The sequence below is a fragment of the Saimiri boliviensis genome, chromosome 2 (assembly GCF_048565385.1).
Source record: "Saimiri boliviensis isolate mSaiBol1 chromosome 2, mSaiBol1.pri, whole genome shotgun sequence".
NCBI classification, from domain to species: Eukaryota; Metazoa; Chordata; class Mammalia; order Primates; family Cebidae; genus Saimiri; species Saimiri boliviensis.
Genome location: NC_133450.1, coordinates 2,390,844 through 2,408,314, shown reverse-complemented (window position 1 = coordinate 2,408,314; position 17,471 = coordinate 2,390,844). Strand labels below are relative to the sequence as shown.

General features: G+C 39.3%; 1 protein-coding gene across 12 annotated transcripts in view; it reads right to left on the bottom strand.

The window, feature by feature from the left end:
• Positions 1-17,471, bottom strand: part of SCAPER (S-phase cyclin A associated protein in the ER) — a 535,706-nt gene that overhangs the window by 130,990 nt on the left and 387,245 nt on the right. For all 12 annotated transcript variants that reach the window (XM_074392618.1, XM_074392622.1, XM_074392621.1 and 9 more), the window contains one exon: positions 5,794-5,917. In XM_074392618.1, coding sequence (XP_074248719.1) covers positions 5,794-5,917 — 124 coding nt within the window. The remainder of the gene's footprint in view (positions 1-5,793; positions 5,918-17,471) is intronic.

Sequence of the window (17,471 nt, the reverse complement as noted above, 5' to 3'; positions counted from 1 at the left end):
TGCCCTCATGATCAAATCACCTTTCAAAGGTTCCTCCTCTTAATTCCATTGCAGTGGTGATTAGGTTTCAACATCTGAATTCTGGGGAGACAAACATTCAGCCCGTAGCACTCCTTTCTCAGACATATGATTTGCAAATATTCGCTTTCATTTTGTAGGCTGCCTTTCTGCACTTTTGACTGTTTCCTCTGATGCAGAAGCTTTTTAGCTGAACGTAGTCTCTTTGATCTATTTTTGGCTTTTGTTGCTCTGCTTTGGTGGCATATCCAAAATATCACTGTCAAGATCAATATTATGAGGGTTTTCCCCCTATGTTTTAATTTGGAGTTTTTTTTTTTTTAAGATCAAGTCTTACATTTAAGTGTTTAATCAATTTTGTGTATGGTGTAAGATAAGGGTCCAATATCATATTTATGCATGTGGATATCTAGTTTTCCCAACACAGTTTATTGAAGACTATCCTTTTCCTGCTGTGTATTCCTAGTAATCTTGTCAAAGATCAGTTGGTTAGCACTTTGAATATATCCCTCCACTCCCTTCTGGCCTGCAGTGTTTCTGCTGATAAATATGTTGATATTCTTATGTGTGTTCCCTAGTATATGACAAGTCACATTTCTCTTGCTGCTTTCAAAATTCTCTTACTGTCTTTGAGAGTTTGACAATTTTATTATAATGTGTCTTGTGTGTGTTTCTTTATGCTGATCTTATTTGGGATCCTTTAGGCTTCTTGAATCTGGATGTCCATTTTCTTTCCGATTTGGTAAGTTTTGGGCTACGATTTAAGTAAACTTTCTGCCCATTTCTTTCTGTCTTCTTCTTGTGAACTTTCCATAATGGTATATGGGTTGGCTTGATGGCATGCCACAAATCCCTTAGGCTTTCATCACTCTCTCTCATTGTTTTTTCTTTTTCCTCTGGGTGGATAACTTCAAATGACTTGTCTTGAGTTTGCTCTTTCTTTCTTCTGCTTGATGAAGTCTGCTGCTGAACCCCTATTGTGAATCTTTCAGTGCAGTTACTGTATTCTTCAGTTCCAAAACTTGTTGGGGTTTTTTTTTTTTTTTTGTATTTTCTATCTTGTTGATATTCTCACTTTGCTCATGCATTGTTACCTTGAGCTCACAAAGCATCTTTATGAGGGTTATTTTGAATCCTTTGTCAGTTAATTCATGTGTCTTTGATTCTTTAGGATTGGTTTGTGAAGATCTATTTTGCTCCTTTCTTTGGGCCATGTTTCCATATTTCTTCCTATGTCTTCAAAGTTTTGTTGGGATCTGTGCACTTGACAAAAGAGCCACCTCTTCCAGTCTTTATGAACCGGCTTTTGTAGTGTGGAAAACCCTCACTCATCAGCTCAGCTAGGGATTCTGGGGGCCTCTGAAAACTTTGTAGGGTGTAGGGGGAGGATATAACTTCTCTAGGTCTATGTATGCAATTTCTCAACCAGAGATACTTGGTGCCTTCTTATTCAAGTGATCATATTCTCTTCCTTCCTCTGGTATCTGTCTTTCGCACTGTGATATGGTTTGGATTTGTGTCCCTGCCCAAAGGTCATGTTGAATTGAAACCCTCAGTGATGGAGGAGGGCCTAGTGGGATATGATTGGGTCACGGGGGCGGATTTCTCCCTTGCTGTTCTTGTGACAGTGAGTGTTCACAAGATGCGGTTGTGTAAAAGCATGCAGCATCTCCTCCTTCACTCTCGTCCTCCTTCTCCGGCCATGTAAGATGAGCCTGCTTCCACTTTGTCTTCTGCCACGACTCTAATTTTCTCAAGGCCCCCCGGCCATGCTTCCTGTACAGCCTGTAGAACTGTGATTCAGTTAAATCTTTTTTCTTTATAAATTGCCCAGTCTCGGGTAGTTCTTTGTAGCAGTGCAAGAACAGACTAATACACATTGCATGTCCTCTAGTTTGACGGCAGCAAGCCTCCCTGCTCTCTGTTGTTCTCAGCAGCATCCAAAGTATGCTAGCCTCCTGGCAGCACCCAGGTCAGGCAAGACAGACAGCAGTCTCTCAGGCAGCCTTCCAGAAAGCTGGGGTATTGTATACATGCTACACTCATCTCTCTCCCTCCCAGAGAAGCTGAGAATTGGGTGTGTTATTATTATCATTTTTTTTAAAGACAGGATCTCACTTTGTGGCCCAGCCTGAAATGAAGTGGCACAATCATGGTCCACTATAGCTTTGAACTCTTGGGTTCAAAGTACTCAAGGTATAATCAAATTAGACTTCTTCCCCCAAATCTTCCCAATTCCCCAAGTTAGAATTTATTCATTCGTTCATCAAATACTGAACAAGCGCCTGCTAAGTGCTAGGTACACGACTAGGTTGTCTAGGTTACTTTGTAGCTCTGATAACATTACAGAACTTCTCATAGCTTCTTATAGTCATTAATATTTGTGTATGCAATTTCTTCCTTCCTTAACTGTGGGCTTCTAGAGTCACAGAACTGTGTCCAATTCACCTCTGTAAACTAGGCATCTGTACAATGCTTTGCAAACAGTAATTAAAATGAAATACAAGAGTGCCAAAACACACTCCAAGTGGCTAGAAGAAAAATGTCTCCTAAGCCATCTGGGTTTGCTAAGCAACCAGAAAGACGGAAGAACCTGATGATAATCAGTTGTCTTGTAAATAACTAATTAGCTTCTTTTATGCTTTTTTCTATTTTTGTTTGCAAATGTGTTGACAACTGTTTTTTAATCCCTTATTTAAAGGAAACTAACAAGTTAGTGGTCCATATTTCAGTTACATGTACATTAAAACCAGTTAGCAAGAAAAATGAAAATATACTCAAGGGATTTTTGGAAACAAAAATCACCATCACCAACCACCCCAAACCAGGAAACACATCCTCCTTTACTCACTGCCACAAACCCAGTCACAGCAACAGTTAAGAATTGATGGCAATACAATAAAGAGCCCAAAAGGAATGATAAAACCCGGAAAGTGCCATGTGTAAGGATAAAAAGGATAAAATGTGTTTGGCAAACTAATGTCCCGGGATACCAGTTCCAAACTGAGCAAAATTCATGGGAAGAATAAACACAGAATGTGGTCAACTCCATTGAGATCCAAAGCTTTTCTCAGGTCAGGAAACCCTGGGTTGCAAGCAAGATTCGAAGGGAACTAGGGCTTTCGAAGAAGAAGCAGAGGATCAAGGTACTTACTTACCAACTCCCGGCACATGGTTAGTACTTAACAACAGCTAGTATGAGGAGCTGAGTGCTAACTCAAACGTCCCTCCTTTGTGATGTCCCAGGCAGGATTACTGAGTATCTTTCTGTGTTCCCACAGAACTCTATACAGGTTGCCATCCTATCGTTTACTATATGTACTAGGGTCTGAATGCTGTGTTCCTCCCAGCTTAAAATGTTGAAATAGAATGCTTAATGTGGTGATATCTGGAGATGGGGCCTGTGGGAGGTGATTTGGTCATAAGGGAGGACTCCTCATGAATGGGATTAGCGCCCTTAATAAAAAGAGGCCAGAGAATTAGCTCTCTCTCTTTTCACCATCTGAGGATAAAGTGAGAAGTCAGCAGTTTGAAACCTGGAAGAGGGCCCTCACCATAACCTATGTGGATACCCTGATCTTGAACTTCCAGACTACAGAATGTGAGAAGCAAATTTTTGTTGTTTATAAGCCCCCCAGTCTATGGTATTTTTTAAATAGCAGCCTGGACTAAGACAATATGTAATCTATATTATGACATACGACATTTATAGCATAAGCAGAGCCAAGATTCTTTAAGTCTTCTCGTTCATTCCCTCACATTCCAAATGCCATTCTCTTTCATTACTTGTTCTGTTCAAAGTGATGTCTCTTCTTCCACCACCGACACAGAATAAGCTTCACAGAGTAAATTCTTCCAGATGATGCAGTATGGAATGATAGGAGAGCATGACTTTTTTTTTTTTTCATTCTTGTTTTGAAATAATTTTAAGTAAACAAATATGTTGCAAAACTAGAGTATTTCTTAATCCAGTGTCTCTTACTGTTAACATCTTACAAAAACACAGTGTGATAATTGAGAGGAAGAAATTAACATTGAGCTGATAAAACAAGACTATTTTATAATCTTATTTGAATTTCCCAGTTTTCCTATGGATGTTCTTTTTCTGGTCCAGGATCATACCTGACATTTAATTGTTATGTCTCCTTAGTCTCCTCCATTCTGTGACAGTTCCTCACTTTTTCCTTGTCTTTCACAACATTGACGGTTTTGAAAAATATTAGTCAGTTATTGTGCAGAATGTCCCCTAACTTGGGTTTCACACATCTAGGTCTGATTCTTAGCTTTCTGACTTAATATCTATGTAGCTTTGGGCAAGTCAACCTCTCTGGGACTTAAGTTTCCTCATCCATGAAATGAAATAGTAATACTGACTTTAAGAAGCTGTTTTCAAAATTAAATGAAGCAATATATATTAAAATGCCTGGGATGTAAGGCCACACAACATACGTTATCTTTTTTCCTTGTGCTGCCTTTCAAATATTTTTGATAGAATTTATTTTGCTAAAATATCTTACTAATATCTTAATGCTTTATTTTTTAGACAGAATCATATATAATGTAGCCTTTGACTGATGACTCACTATAAAAAGCCATTGTTGAACTGTGCAACAGTTCCACATCTGTATTTTTGTTTGCTTTCCCTTATTGCTATTCCGTCTTAATGTCAATATATCTGACTGTAAGGGCTTCATAATTCAATTTCTGATTTTCAGCTTGTGATGTATCAAAATGCATTTATTCACTCACATATACATACAATGCTGTACTGAATCTACTAAGTGCCAGGTCCTGTGTTAGAATCTTAGAGCTAGCGATAACTTATTTCCTGTCCTCATCGATTTTATGGCTAGTTGGGGAAATTGACAAGAAAATAGTTAAATACAGTTCAATGTGATCAAGTCTATCAGAGAAATAATGCCTAAGATCACATAAGAAGTATACTTAACCTGGATTTGGGGAAAGAGTCAGGCTGGGAAGATTTCATGAAAAAGATACCATTAAGCCTTGGTTAAGGATTGCAAAATGCACAGGAATTAACCAGACAGAGGCGAAAGCTTGTAGTTTAAGGAAGAGTTATTAGACTATATGCTGAATACAAGTAAATCGGTTCTGAAAAATAAATCTCCTGTTATAAACTTGCGGCTTGAGAGCTATTTTGTGCCAATACCTCAGGGGCTTAGAAACTTCACCAGGAAACTCCTGGCGACTGCAGTTGACACCCTTAACCCTCTGGCTATTATATTGAGCTTACCTCTTTCAACATCTGTGAACTGAAGTAACATTGAAGGTGACAATTGGCTGCTTGTTTCCATTTCAACAATATAACAAGTTTTCCCCTGTCTAACAGAGGAGTTTCTTTTCTAAAATAATCTAAATATCCATCAAAAAGTCCTCTTAAACTGACCCTTTTAACTTAACCTGGGAAGAGAGGTTTTGAGGCTTTCTTGCCCTTCTTCCCTTCTACAGCACTCATTCCTGTGGATTTGGAGGTTTGGCTTTACATCCAACTGATTCCAAAGGCTAAATCTAACTGTGTAAACTTGTAACCTTAGCAAGTGTGACATGCCTAATATCAGAACTTAAAAGAATCTAGTACAAACATTTCAAATTATTAATGTTTGTCCGCCAGTCTCTATTTTATTCCCATAGTCATCTTCACTTTCTTTATTTTTTCATCTGGAGAGTAAATAAGTTGAATTCTTTTAGTTTTCTCCACAGGGACTATTTCTCTAACCTTAACTGCTTCTAACTCAAAGCAATAATATTACATACCGTCAACTGGTGTATCAGGAGGTCCATTAAGAAGGTAATCTTGTTACTAAACAGAACATCAGTGCAGTTTTCTGAACAGTTACTGCAGGTGAGGTTGTAAACATTGATTGCATTGCAGAGAGACCTAACAGAAGGAGAAAAACACCATTTATAAAACGGGAGCAGCTCTTATTTAAACAACTAAAAATACGTACAATGAATGTACGAAACCAACAGGCATGAGATGGAAGTCACTCTAAAAAACCAAGCCAAATACTATTAGTTATAAGGCCCATCAGCTAGATATGGAAGCTTATCATTTTCACCCAAAGCCCAGTGTTCATTAGTACCTAGTAACTCTTTCTAATTCCCACTAGTTGCAGTTGCAGATAATGGAAACATATTTACTAGTCTATGATAGTTTCTTAATACCCTAAGACTAGATATCATCCAGGAACTTTGGTTCTTGAAATAATAACCAGGAAAAAAAGGTAAAAGGCTCTATCAAAGCTCCTGGTGCCAGATCTCCTGGTCCAGGATAAGGACGATCATGGAAGAGGAGAGCCCCATGAGGAGAAACTGGGAGCTGTCCACGTGAGACAAGACCCACGGACTTCTAGGGAGTGGACACCACACTGCTTGGAGGTGGGATGTGGATAAGAGTACCTGAGCAGATAAGGACATCTTTCCCAGAGTGTAAAAACTGGCCTGTGCGGGCCCAAACAGTTTAAGGTTGAACTGATCAAAGAAATGTTTTTCTCTAGGGTGTTAAAAAAATATGCTGAAAAGCCTATAAAGCCCCAAGAGCCTGAGCAATGTGGAGAAGGGGCCAGAGCAACCGCAGCCCGACCAAAGTCTGCATGCTGCTGCATTCCTGCATCCATCGTCTAAGGACGTCCTGCTGCATCACCGCCACGTCCAGGAAAAGGCTGCGGGGGATGCTACAGGAGGTCGAGCCACGGTGAAGAACAAACCAGAGAACAGCCGCAAGCTTGTCTGCTAACCCTGCTCCTCCAAAGCCAGAGCCCAACCCTAAAATGGCCCCAGCAAAGGAGAGAGAGAGGAGGGACCCAAAGGAAGAAAGGAAAATGCTGAGGCTGGCAGGGAGGGAAATAACCTTGCAGGAAATGGAGACGCCAAAACAGACCAGGCACAGAAAGCCGAAGGTGCTGGAGATGCCAAGTGAAATGTGCGCATTTTTGGTAAATGTGCACTTCTGGCGACTATATAGTTTGAAATACTATTTTTATCAAGTTTTATAAAAATGCAGAATTTGCTTTACTTTTTTTTTTTTTTTTTTTGAGATGGAGTTTTGCTCTTGTTGCCCAGGCTGGAGTGCAACGGCCCTATCTTGGCTCACTGCAACCTCTGCCTCCTGAGTTCAAGCGATTCTCCTGACTTAGCCTCCCCAGTAGCTAGGATTACAGGTGCCTGCCACCATGTCTGGCTAATCTGTTGTATTTTTAGTAGAGACAGAATTTTACCATGTGGCACAGGCTGCTCTTGGAGTTCCTGACCTCAAGTGATCCACCCGCTTCGGCCTCCCAAAGTGCTGGGATTGCAGGCATAGGCCACCATTCCTAGCCTTGTTTTAGTTTTTTTTTGAGACGGAGTTTCGCTCTTGTTACCCAGGCTGGAGTGCAATGGCGCGATCTCGGCTCACCGCAACCTCCGCCTCCTGGGTTCAGGCAATTCTCCTGCCTCAGCCTCCTGTGTTTTAGTTTTTTTTTAAGCTATGTTGTTAGCACACAGAACACTTCACTGTTGTATTGTGGGGAAGGGTCATAGGTCACTAACAGAACGTCTCCGACACTGGATTGATGTGGGGAAAACACCTTTCCCTTCCCATTTTGAGAGATTTCCTCTTGACTCCAAGGAGGAGGGATTCCATGACTTTGACACATGTTGCCACCTGGACACAAATCCCTTGCGGCATGAAAAGACAAATTTGTTGTTACGTCCTCTTCCCCCCTGCCATCTTCAACACAGACTTAGCTCTCAAACCCAGACACTGCTGGGCCTTGACGCCCCCCCTACCCTGAGTAATTGGTTACCAGTGTGTCAGGCAATCAGACTTTCCAGTGGTGCCACTGAGATGAAGCCCCCCAAAAGAGTAGAGGTTCCATTTCTAGATTGTGGATTTTCAGATAAATTCTGCCATTTTTATTTCATTTCTTGGAAGTCAAGGTCAGCTCATGAAAAGCTGTTAAACAACATGCTAAATGTGAAATGTCAACCCTCACTCTTAACTTTCCCTGTTCAGAGCATCAAATGAAGACTTAACTGGGTTTTATAGTGGCTTTCTAATTTTGGTAGTCCATTGAAGAAGGGAGTTTGAAAGTTGTTGTATACTGTTAACTATTATCTGCCCATGTTCTGCCTGAAATACCCTGATTATTTATGGAAAGTATCTTTAATAAAGCTGGATATTGTTTGGCTTGGAAAAAAATGATACACAATTGTTCAAAGAAACTTTTAGAGCAACATGTTCAATGGGCATGACAGATTCCTGGATGTTTTGAATACTGTGACTAAAACCTGCATTGCCTGAGTGACCAATGCTTATTTTGGCTTGTCTTACTAAATCTCCTGCTTAAAGTTCTAGGTAAAAATGTTTTGATTTAGTCCTGTACAACCAAGTCTCTAGAACAGTAGTTCTTAAACATGTGATTCACAGACCAGCAGTATCAGTATCACCTGGGAACTTGTAAGAAATGCAAATTCTCAGGCTCTACCCCAGACCAGGTAAATAGAAGCTCTGGGAATTTTAACAAGTTCTGCAGGTAATTCTGCCACATATTAAAGTTAGAGGACCACTGCTCTAGGATAGGGGTTTCTGTATCTTGGCTAAGCATTAGAATCATCTGTAGTTTCCTTCTTCTTCTAATTTTTTTTTTAGACAGGTTCTCATTCTGTTACTCAGGCTAGAGTGAAATACAACAATCTGGGCTTACTGCAACCTCTGCCTCCTGGGTTCAAGCTATTCTCTCAGTTCAACCTCCTGAGGAGCTGGGATTACAGGCGTGTGCCACCACGCCCACTGAATTTTTATATTTTTTGTAGATATGGATTTCTTTATGTTGGCCACCAGGCTGGTGTTGAACTCCTGGCCTCATGTGATCCAACCACCTCAGCCTCCCAAAGTGCTGAGATTATAGGCGTGAGCCACCATGCCTGATACCTGTAGATCGTTAAAAACGTATGCTTGCCTGAATTCTTCCCTTGGTGATGCTAGTTGAGAGATGAGGTAGGCTCCCAACATCTGAATGTTTCAAAATCTTTATGGGCAATTTTGATGTGCAGCCAGAGTTATTTGTTCATTTAACAAATATCTAAGTTCCTATGATGCTCCAGGTATTGTGCTAGGTGAGTAAGACAGGCAAGTTCTCTGTCCTTATGGAGCTGATGCTCTAGTGGGAGAGAGATGGTGACGACAGCTCTTGTCACACTTGTCATCATGTGATATGGTTGTATCCTGCTTCACATAATTGATAGGTTCCTGAAAAAAGGGTACAGGACACTGTACTGGCTGAGACTAAAGACACTGGAGTAAGATGTACTTAGGTTAGAATCCTATTTCTACCATTCAAGATTGTAGCACGTTACTAATTTCACATAATCACATCCATTTTTCATCTATAAAACTGGAATATGTAAACTTCATATGGCTGTTATGAGAATTGAAATAATGGATGTAAAGTACTTAGGACAGTGCCTGGCACATAAGTACTTAATAAATGGTAGCCCTTATTAAGGATATTAGGCTATTATTTGGGTTATTAATCTTATCATTCTTTATGAATAAGGAAAGCATGCTACAGATGCTTATTTCCAGGTTAGTAAAACACGGTTCTTCCCAAATGTTTTCATGGTATATTGACATAAATACTGAAAGGACTAAGTTGATGGGAGCCAGAAGGAGACTCACCTGTTTCCAGCCTCATCGAATTTCCCTGAGTAATGAAAAAAAAAACACTTTGACTCACATCTAACACATTTCTGACATATCAGTTGGAGGTTTCACCTAGCAAATTCTTCACAGATGTCAGCCAGCAGCATTTCATTTATTCGATAACGTGTCTAAATTTTCAAGAGTATTTTTCTATTTAATTAAAAAATAATGTGTATTTATGCTGATAAAAATAATTTAAAAAATAACTGTCATAAATTTGGGAAAGAGAACCACAAAGAAATAGTAAAATACTATCAGGATTAAATTTGGCATTTGTACTTCTACTCTTTTTCCTATTCTTGTAAATAAATTTACATTTATTTTTTATCCCATTTCCCATTTCTTAATATATAATAATGAACAGTTCTCCATGACATCTAACATTCTTCTATAACACTAGTTTTTAATTTTTTTTTTTTAAGGCAGAGTCTCACTCTGTTGCCCAGTCTGGAGTGCAGTGGCATAATCTTGGCTCACTGCAACCTCCGCTTCTTGGGTTCAAGTGATTCTTCTGCCTCAGCCTCCCAAAAGTAGCTGGGATTACAGGTGCACACCATCACACCCGGCTCATTTTTGCATCTTTATCGCAATGTTGGCCAGGCTGGTCTCGAACTCCTGACCTCAGGTGATACACCTGCCTTGGCCTCCCAAAGGGCTGGGATTATAGGCATGAGCCACTACACCCAGCCAGCTCTTAATTTTTAAGAAGAGCAGGAAAACACTTTCTTCAAACTTAATCTTAATCAGAAGCTTGAACCAAAGATCAGATAGAATCAGAGTTGCTCTGGCTGAAGCAGAAGTTGAAGACCCAGGGATCTACCCTGCTCTCCCCTTTCAGAGACCCTTGAAAGCTTCCTTAGGGGCCTGCGGGTGTGTTCCCTCGGAATATAGTGAAAACTACTGAGGTAAGATATAGGTGAAATTTAACTTGCTAACTTTCTGAATAGGTGATGATAACCACAGTACCTATGCCCTCCCACCGCCAAAAAAGGGTACATTCCACAGGTTCTCACTCATAAGTGGGTGTTGAACAGTGAGAACACATGGACACAGGGGAGGGAACATCACACACCCGGGTCTGCTGGGGGGTCAGGAAGCTAGGAAAGGGATAGCAGGGGGTGGGGGCATTGGGGAGGAATAACAATAGGAGAAATACCTACTGCAGGTGACGGGGGAATGGATGCAGCAAAGCTCGTGGCATGTGTATGTCCATGTAACAATCCTGCATGATCTGCACATGTGCCCCAGTATAATAATTAAAAAAATTAAAAAAAGAAAAGACATGGAAGAAACTTAAATGTTTTTTACTAAGTGAGGCCAATTTTAGAAGGCTACGTACAGTATAATTCCAACTATATGACATTCTAAAAAAGGCAGAACTATGGAGACAGTAAAGAGATCAATGGTTTGGGAAAAAAAAGGATGAATGAGCAAAGCACAGAGGACTTTCACGGGCTGAAACGGCGCCTCCCGTGACATGGTAACGAGGGATGCGTGTTATACCTGTGTTAAGACCCACAGGATGGACGACACCCTGGTGTAAACGATGGGTGGAAATGATGTGCCAATGTCGGCTCATCAACTGAAGCCAACGTGCCAGTCTGGTGGGGATGCTGACGATGGAGGAGGCTCTACATGTGTTGGGCTGAAGGTATGTGGGAAATCTCTCTACCTTCCATTCAGTTTTTCTGTGAACCTCAAACTGCTCTAAAAAGTTGAAGTCCTTAAACAAACAAACAAAAAGCCAAATAAACTTCCCAGGACATTTGCTCAAAAAACAAACAAACAAACAAAAACAAAACAAGGCGTGCTATGTAAAGCTTCGTCCCCCAGCCTCGTCTTGGAAACCATGCTTGCTGGTTTACATGCCCTTCCTGAGACCATCTGTGCAGTCGCAAGGGTTTTATTCTCCCCTATGCAAACAGTATCCTATAAAATTGGAGGTTGGACCTGAGTGTTATTAGCTGTTATTAGCAAGGTTTGGAAATATGAGGCTTTCCTGCAGCAGCATTCCGGGGTCCATTTTCTAGCTTCTTGGCTGTCAAAAATCAGTGGGGTAAGTTGTGCTAATTTCTCATCTGTAGCTTCAGGTACACATTCTGTGGTTTCTAGGGTATAAATAGTTGTTTGTGTGGCATTAGCTTCTTTCCTCCCTAACTTGCATTTGGCCTCAGGGGGAACAACACCCCTGTGAATTTGTTTGGTATTGTTTTAGGAGTCAATCTAGAAATCTTACAACAATTTTTCTTTTCTTTTCTTTCTTTCTTTCTTTTTTTTTTTTTTTTTTTTTTTTTTGAGATGGGGTCTTGTTCTGTTACTCAGGCTGGAGCACAGTGGCAGTGGCATGATCATAGTTCACTGCAGCCTCAAACTCCTAGGCTCAAGTCACCCTCCCACTTCAGCCTCCAGAGTAGCTGGGTCTACAGGTGCACATACCACACCCAGCTATTTTTTTTTTTTTTTTTTTGGTAGAGACAGGGTCTCACTATGTTGCCCATGCTCATCTTGACCTCCAGGCCTCATGTGATCTTTCCTTCCACCTAGGCCTCCCAAAGCATTGGGATTATAGGCATTACCCAACACACCCAGCCTTCCAAGAATTTTCTAAGTACCTAATGTCTTATACTAAGTTCTTTCTCTGATTAAAATACTTAAACTGAGATGGTCTTTAAAAGCTAAACAGTGTCTCATCCTACGGATATAAAAATTCAATTATCTCTTACTCTCTGTCCAATTTTCAAAGTTATAAATAAAGCTGTTTTAATACAGCCAGAATTCTTAGTTGCAAGCCACAGTGTTGGGTGGTGGAAGCTCAGGTTGATTTAAACAGAAAGAAAATTAATTGACAGGCTACTGTGTATATAATAGAATTTGGAAAACTTAGGTACAGAAGTTACACTTCCAGAACTAATATCCAAAGAATACAACACCAAACTGGTCTGCTTAAAACAACAACAACAACAAACGCTGCGCACCATATGAGACAGACTGAACTAACATTGTGACTTTGAACACTAGATACAGCTGCCCGAAACTCCAAAGAATACAGTTCGAGATGTCTGCTTCTTTACTTCATTGCCTTCAGAGTAAAAGTCTGGTGTGGGTATGCTGGACTGTAAAACCTTAGTCACATTCCTGTGTCTTAGACACAATAAAGACTGGGAAGCAAATACTTGGCATTCTCAGGTTCTATAGTGGGAGAGCCAGCTTACATACTTGGGAATTCTGCAAACATAGGGCGATGGTTGATGTCCTGTGCAGGTTAACAGCACAACCCATGTTTACCACAGCTGCTGAGCAAATCATTCTGTGCCACTCTGCCTGCTTCCCTAGGACAGATTTTCAATAATGATAATCCGAGTCAAAGAATATGACCATTTTATGAAGGCTTTTGATAGACATTACCAAATTTAAAGCGCCCCCCCCAACAAAGTGTAAATGGATTTATATCTCCAGAAAAAGATTTTTTCCATGCTTTCACCAACATTAAATAATCTCATTAAAACAAATATTTACCAATTTGACAGCTAAATGAATTGGTGTTTTAAAGGTTGCATTTCTTTTATTATCAGTATGATTAGAGATTTTTTTTCCAGTGTTTATTTGCCGTGTCTATTTACATTTTCCTGCATTATCACATGTGCTTTCTACCGGGGTGTGTTTTTAAAAATTTATTTATAAGGCTCTTTGCTGATAATATAGATGTTAACCCATTTGGTCGTATTTTAAAAATAACTTTTCCAGTTTATTGCTATCTTAATTTTTTTTTTTTTGTCATAAAGAACTTTCAGATTTTTATTTTATACAATCTGCCAAACTTTTCCTTTGGGACATCTGAGATTTCTGTCAGACTCAGAAAGGCCATTCCACTTTAATATTATAAAAATATAATATTAAGAATCTTTTAAATTTACTTCTGGTACCTTTATGAACTTTGCATTTAAATTCACAATATAAAATTGATTTGGGGATAAGGGAAAAGATAGACATTTACTTTTATTGTTTTTCTTCAAAATAAAGTTGCTATTTATCATTATCTTCTTAATTGTTCTAATTCGCTATTTCAAAATTTGTGGAGATTTTCATCTTTTAAAAATAATTTATAAAGATTATCTCATTATAAATGTGACAAATGATTAATACATAGTGTTAATATTTTTCCAGCTTTTGTCTTTCATTTTGCTTATGCTATTTTAAAGTTTTTTGTAATGCATTAAGACTAAACAATTCTAGGTAGTCTAACAATTTTTGTGGTTTTCTTTTTCCTGCTTTTCCTTTTATGCTTTAAGAATTCTTTCTCACTCTCACTATGAGATGAGGTAAGTATTCATTTGTATCACCTTCTGGCCATTTGGATTTATTTTTCTTGAATTATCACTGTGCATGTTAATTTTTCGGTTTTCCAATTTACTGTTGATTCATTTAGAATTAATTTTGATGTGTTGTGTCAAACCGGAGCCTGAATTAATTTTTCCCACGAAGAAGTATTAAATAAACCCTCCTTTCTCCACTGGTTTGAAATGCCATCTTTATCATACTCTAATTAATAACTATCTATCTTTGTGTCTATTTCACATTGTTTTGTGTATTGTGGCTTTATAGTCAGGTTAATATATAAGATTGCAGATCTCTAAAGGCTTTTACAAATATTTGCGGGTATTAAGAATAACGTGTGGAATATTACAAGCCTACAGTTTACCCTATTTTCCCTTCGGTTTTGAACTATATTTATATGACCTTTACTTTTAATTTCTATTTGTTTAATTCAATGTAATTCCCAGTACTTGCTTCAAATCCTTTGTGGATTATCACAAGGCATAAACAAACAACACACAGTATGGGACTAATGTCCTAATGCCCTCTGTGCTTTACATTACATAGAAAAATCATTTACTAGTAAAGTGTGGAATGTGTATCTGTACAATCTTCTGCTCACAAAACTCTCCCAAGAAACTTTCACAAAGAAACCACTTTCTGATGAGAAAAAAAAAAGAAGGAGGAGGGTACCGAGAAACTCAGGGTCAGGAAAAACTTGTCCATTCAGTAAAACTTGTTTGAAAGACAACCTCTATTTGAAGAGTACCTGTCTTGGAAAGATCACTTCTTTGAACCCAGCCTGGGTGGTCTCGCCAAGCAGCTTTCCCTGTAATTTTAAACGCAAATGACTAGAAGCACTTTTTAACATCAAACAGAAAGCACCAGATTTTCAAAGTATCTTCTGAGAAGACATTAAAATCTTATTGTCCATCCTGTCAAAAGTATACTGTGGTTGGGAGGTTTGAGATAAAGGCTTTCTGCTCCAAAAAATCATGAATATGTGAGTGAATTTTTGTGTAAGTAAGTCTTCTCACTGAAAACGTTTCTGCTGAAAAAACAGAGGACAGGAAAAGCATCATAAAATTGGGTCTTTTGACAGTAAGTGCAGGACACAGAAAAAGGACAGTATAGAATACAGGTGTAGTACACACCTAAGACATTATAAAATAGTTAAACAGAAAAGCTCCAGGTAGTTGCCACATAGGAAGGTTTAATAACATAATTGAGAAAGTTCATAGTTTATATTCCTGTGCAGTTTGCAGTGGTTAAGACTTCAAAAAAACAAACAAAAAAAAACCCCGCTGTTCATCAAAATCCATTGTCATACACCTGGATCAAGAGAGCAACCATTTTTAAACAACTGCCAAAGGCAATTTCACAAAATCTACATGGGGGAGAGAGAGTGGCTTTAAGTTCTGGCACAATAAAATTCTGTGCCGGGTAGGGACGGCCAGTACTTGGATCACAGAAATAGGGCCGCAAAGAGAGACTTGGTGCTTTTATCAATCACCATTTTGCCCTCAAGTAAGCAAGGAACTGGCCTGAGGCAGATAAATGTCAAAGGACAGGCCGGGCGCGGTGGCTCACGCCTGTCATCCCAGCACTTTGGGAGGCTGAGGCGGGTGGATCACGAGGTCAAGAGATCGAGACCATCCTGGTCAACATGGTGAAACCCCGTCTCTACTAAAAAAATACAAAAAAGTAGCTGGGCATGGTGGCGCGTGCCTGTAATCCCAGCTACTCAGGAGGCTGAGGCAGGAGAATTGCCTGAACCCAGGAGGCGGAGGTTGCGGTGAGCCGAGATCGCGCCATTGCACTCCAGGGTAACAAGAGCGAAACTCTGTCTCAAAAAAAAAAAAAAAAAAAAAAGTAAAAGGACAGAGCCTCGCAAAACAAGGAAGACGATTAGCAGTTGATAGAGCATTAGACTGCGGAAAACCATCTAGATTGGACCAGAACACCCAGACCCGGAGGTTTCCAATTCCTTAGGAAAGAGAGAAACAAATGTTAACACTGGAGCCCCAGTGCATATGTAATTTACTGAATACCTTGGGTTTGCACTAAGGATTTAATAAATAGCATACAGTTTATATGTATCTAGTCACTCTCAAATTATGCTTTATTTTATAAAGCTCCAAACTCATTTCATTAGATTTAATTAAAAAGAATTATGTGAAACTAGGGAGATCTAACTGTGCTTAGAAGTCTAATGTCTTAAGTGAACCCACTAAGTGAGTGGCCTTCTTACAGAACGACATGTGCCATCTAGGCCCGGCCCTGCAGGACTGCCCCACCTGAAAGCACATGCCAATTCTAGAGGCTGAAACTGAGTCTTGGGTCAAACCACTGAAAACTATATTCTGTGCCAAAGCCAGCCTAAGTTGCTTCTAGGCAAGGTCTTTGTCTGATTCATTCTGTCTGGAGCCTTCATACTGTGCAGTACAGTTTGGCTGAGCACACAGATATCTAAGGAAGGGACAACTGTTCTCCTTGTTTCAAACATACAAGAATGTACAACTGCAGAATACATTAATTAATCTCATTCTCCACCGTTCTACTTTTTAGTGCTCATTTAATCATGAACATCTATTCTCAGCCAATCTAGTTTATTCTCAGCCCCAAGGAAAGGTTTTATTTTTTGTAGCTATCAGGAATAATGTTTGGACCCAGCAGAAAAAACTGTGAAGTATCTAAAAGTTTTGAAGTGGATTTATAAAGAAGGAAAATTATTTTAGTACTTAAAAAATTAGATTGTGGCTAAACTGCTTTATAAATATGCTGGAAGGCAAGATTAAAACTTCTAAAAGTTATTTTATTAAGCTTTTCACTGCAAGCAGTTTTGAGAGGAGACATAATTTACTGATTCTGTGTAAAAGAGAGCTGAATTATGATGGGATTATATGACTATTCATTCAACTACTGTTTACTGAGCACCTGTTTATGTCTAGGCACTATGCTAAGTGCAACAGGAAACAATGAAAATAATTAGCTACCTGGCCTGACCTCAAGCCGCATATATAATCATTTTTTGTTAAAAAAACATTTTTAATGAAATGAAACATGGATATAGAAAATCACACAAAAGTATAGCTTAGTTAATTGTTATAAGAAAAACACCCTTAAAATCACCACGCAGGTCCAGAATTTTGTTACTAAGAAGCCTCACACACATTTTTCCTCATCCCAATTAGAGCCTCTCCTTCTCTCTGCAAAGTGGCTGCAATTCTGACATTTACAGTGATCACTTCCTTGCATTTTATTATGCTTTTATCACCTAAGTGTGTATCTCCCACACTGTGCATCCAGGGTTAGTCTTATCTACTTTTTACAAAGCCTTTTAAAAATATGCCTGGATATATCCTTTTTTTTTTTTTTTTTTGAGATGGAGTCTCAGTCTGTTGCCACGCTGGAGTGCAGTGGAGTGATCTTG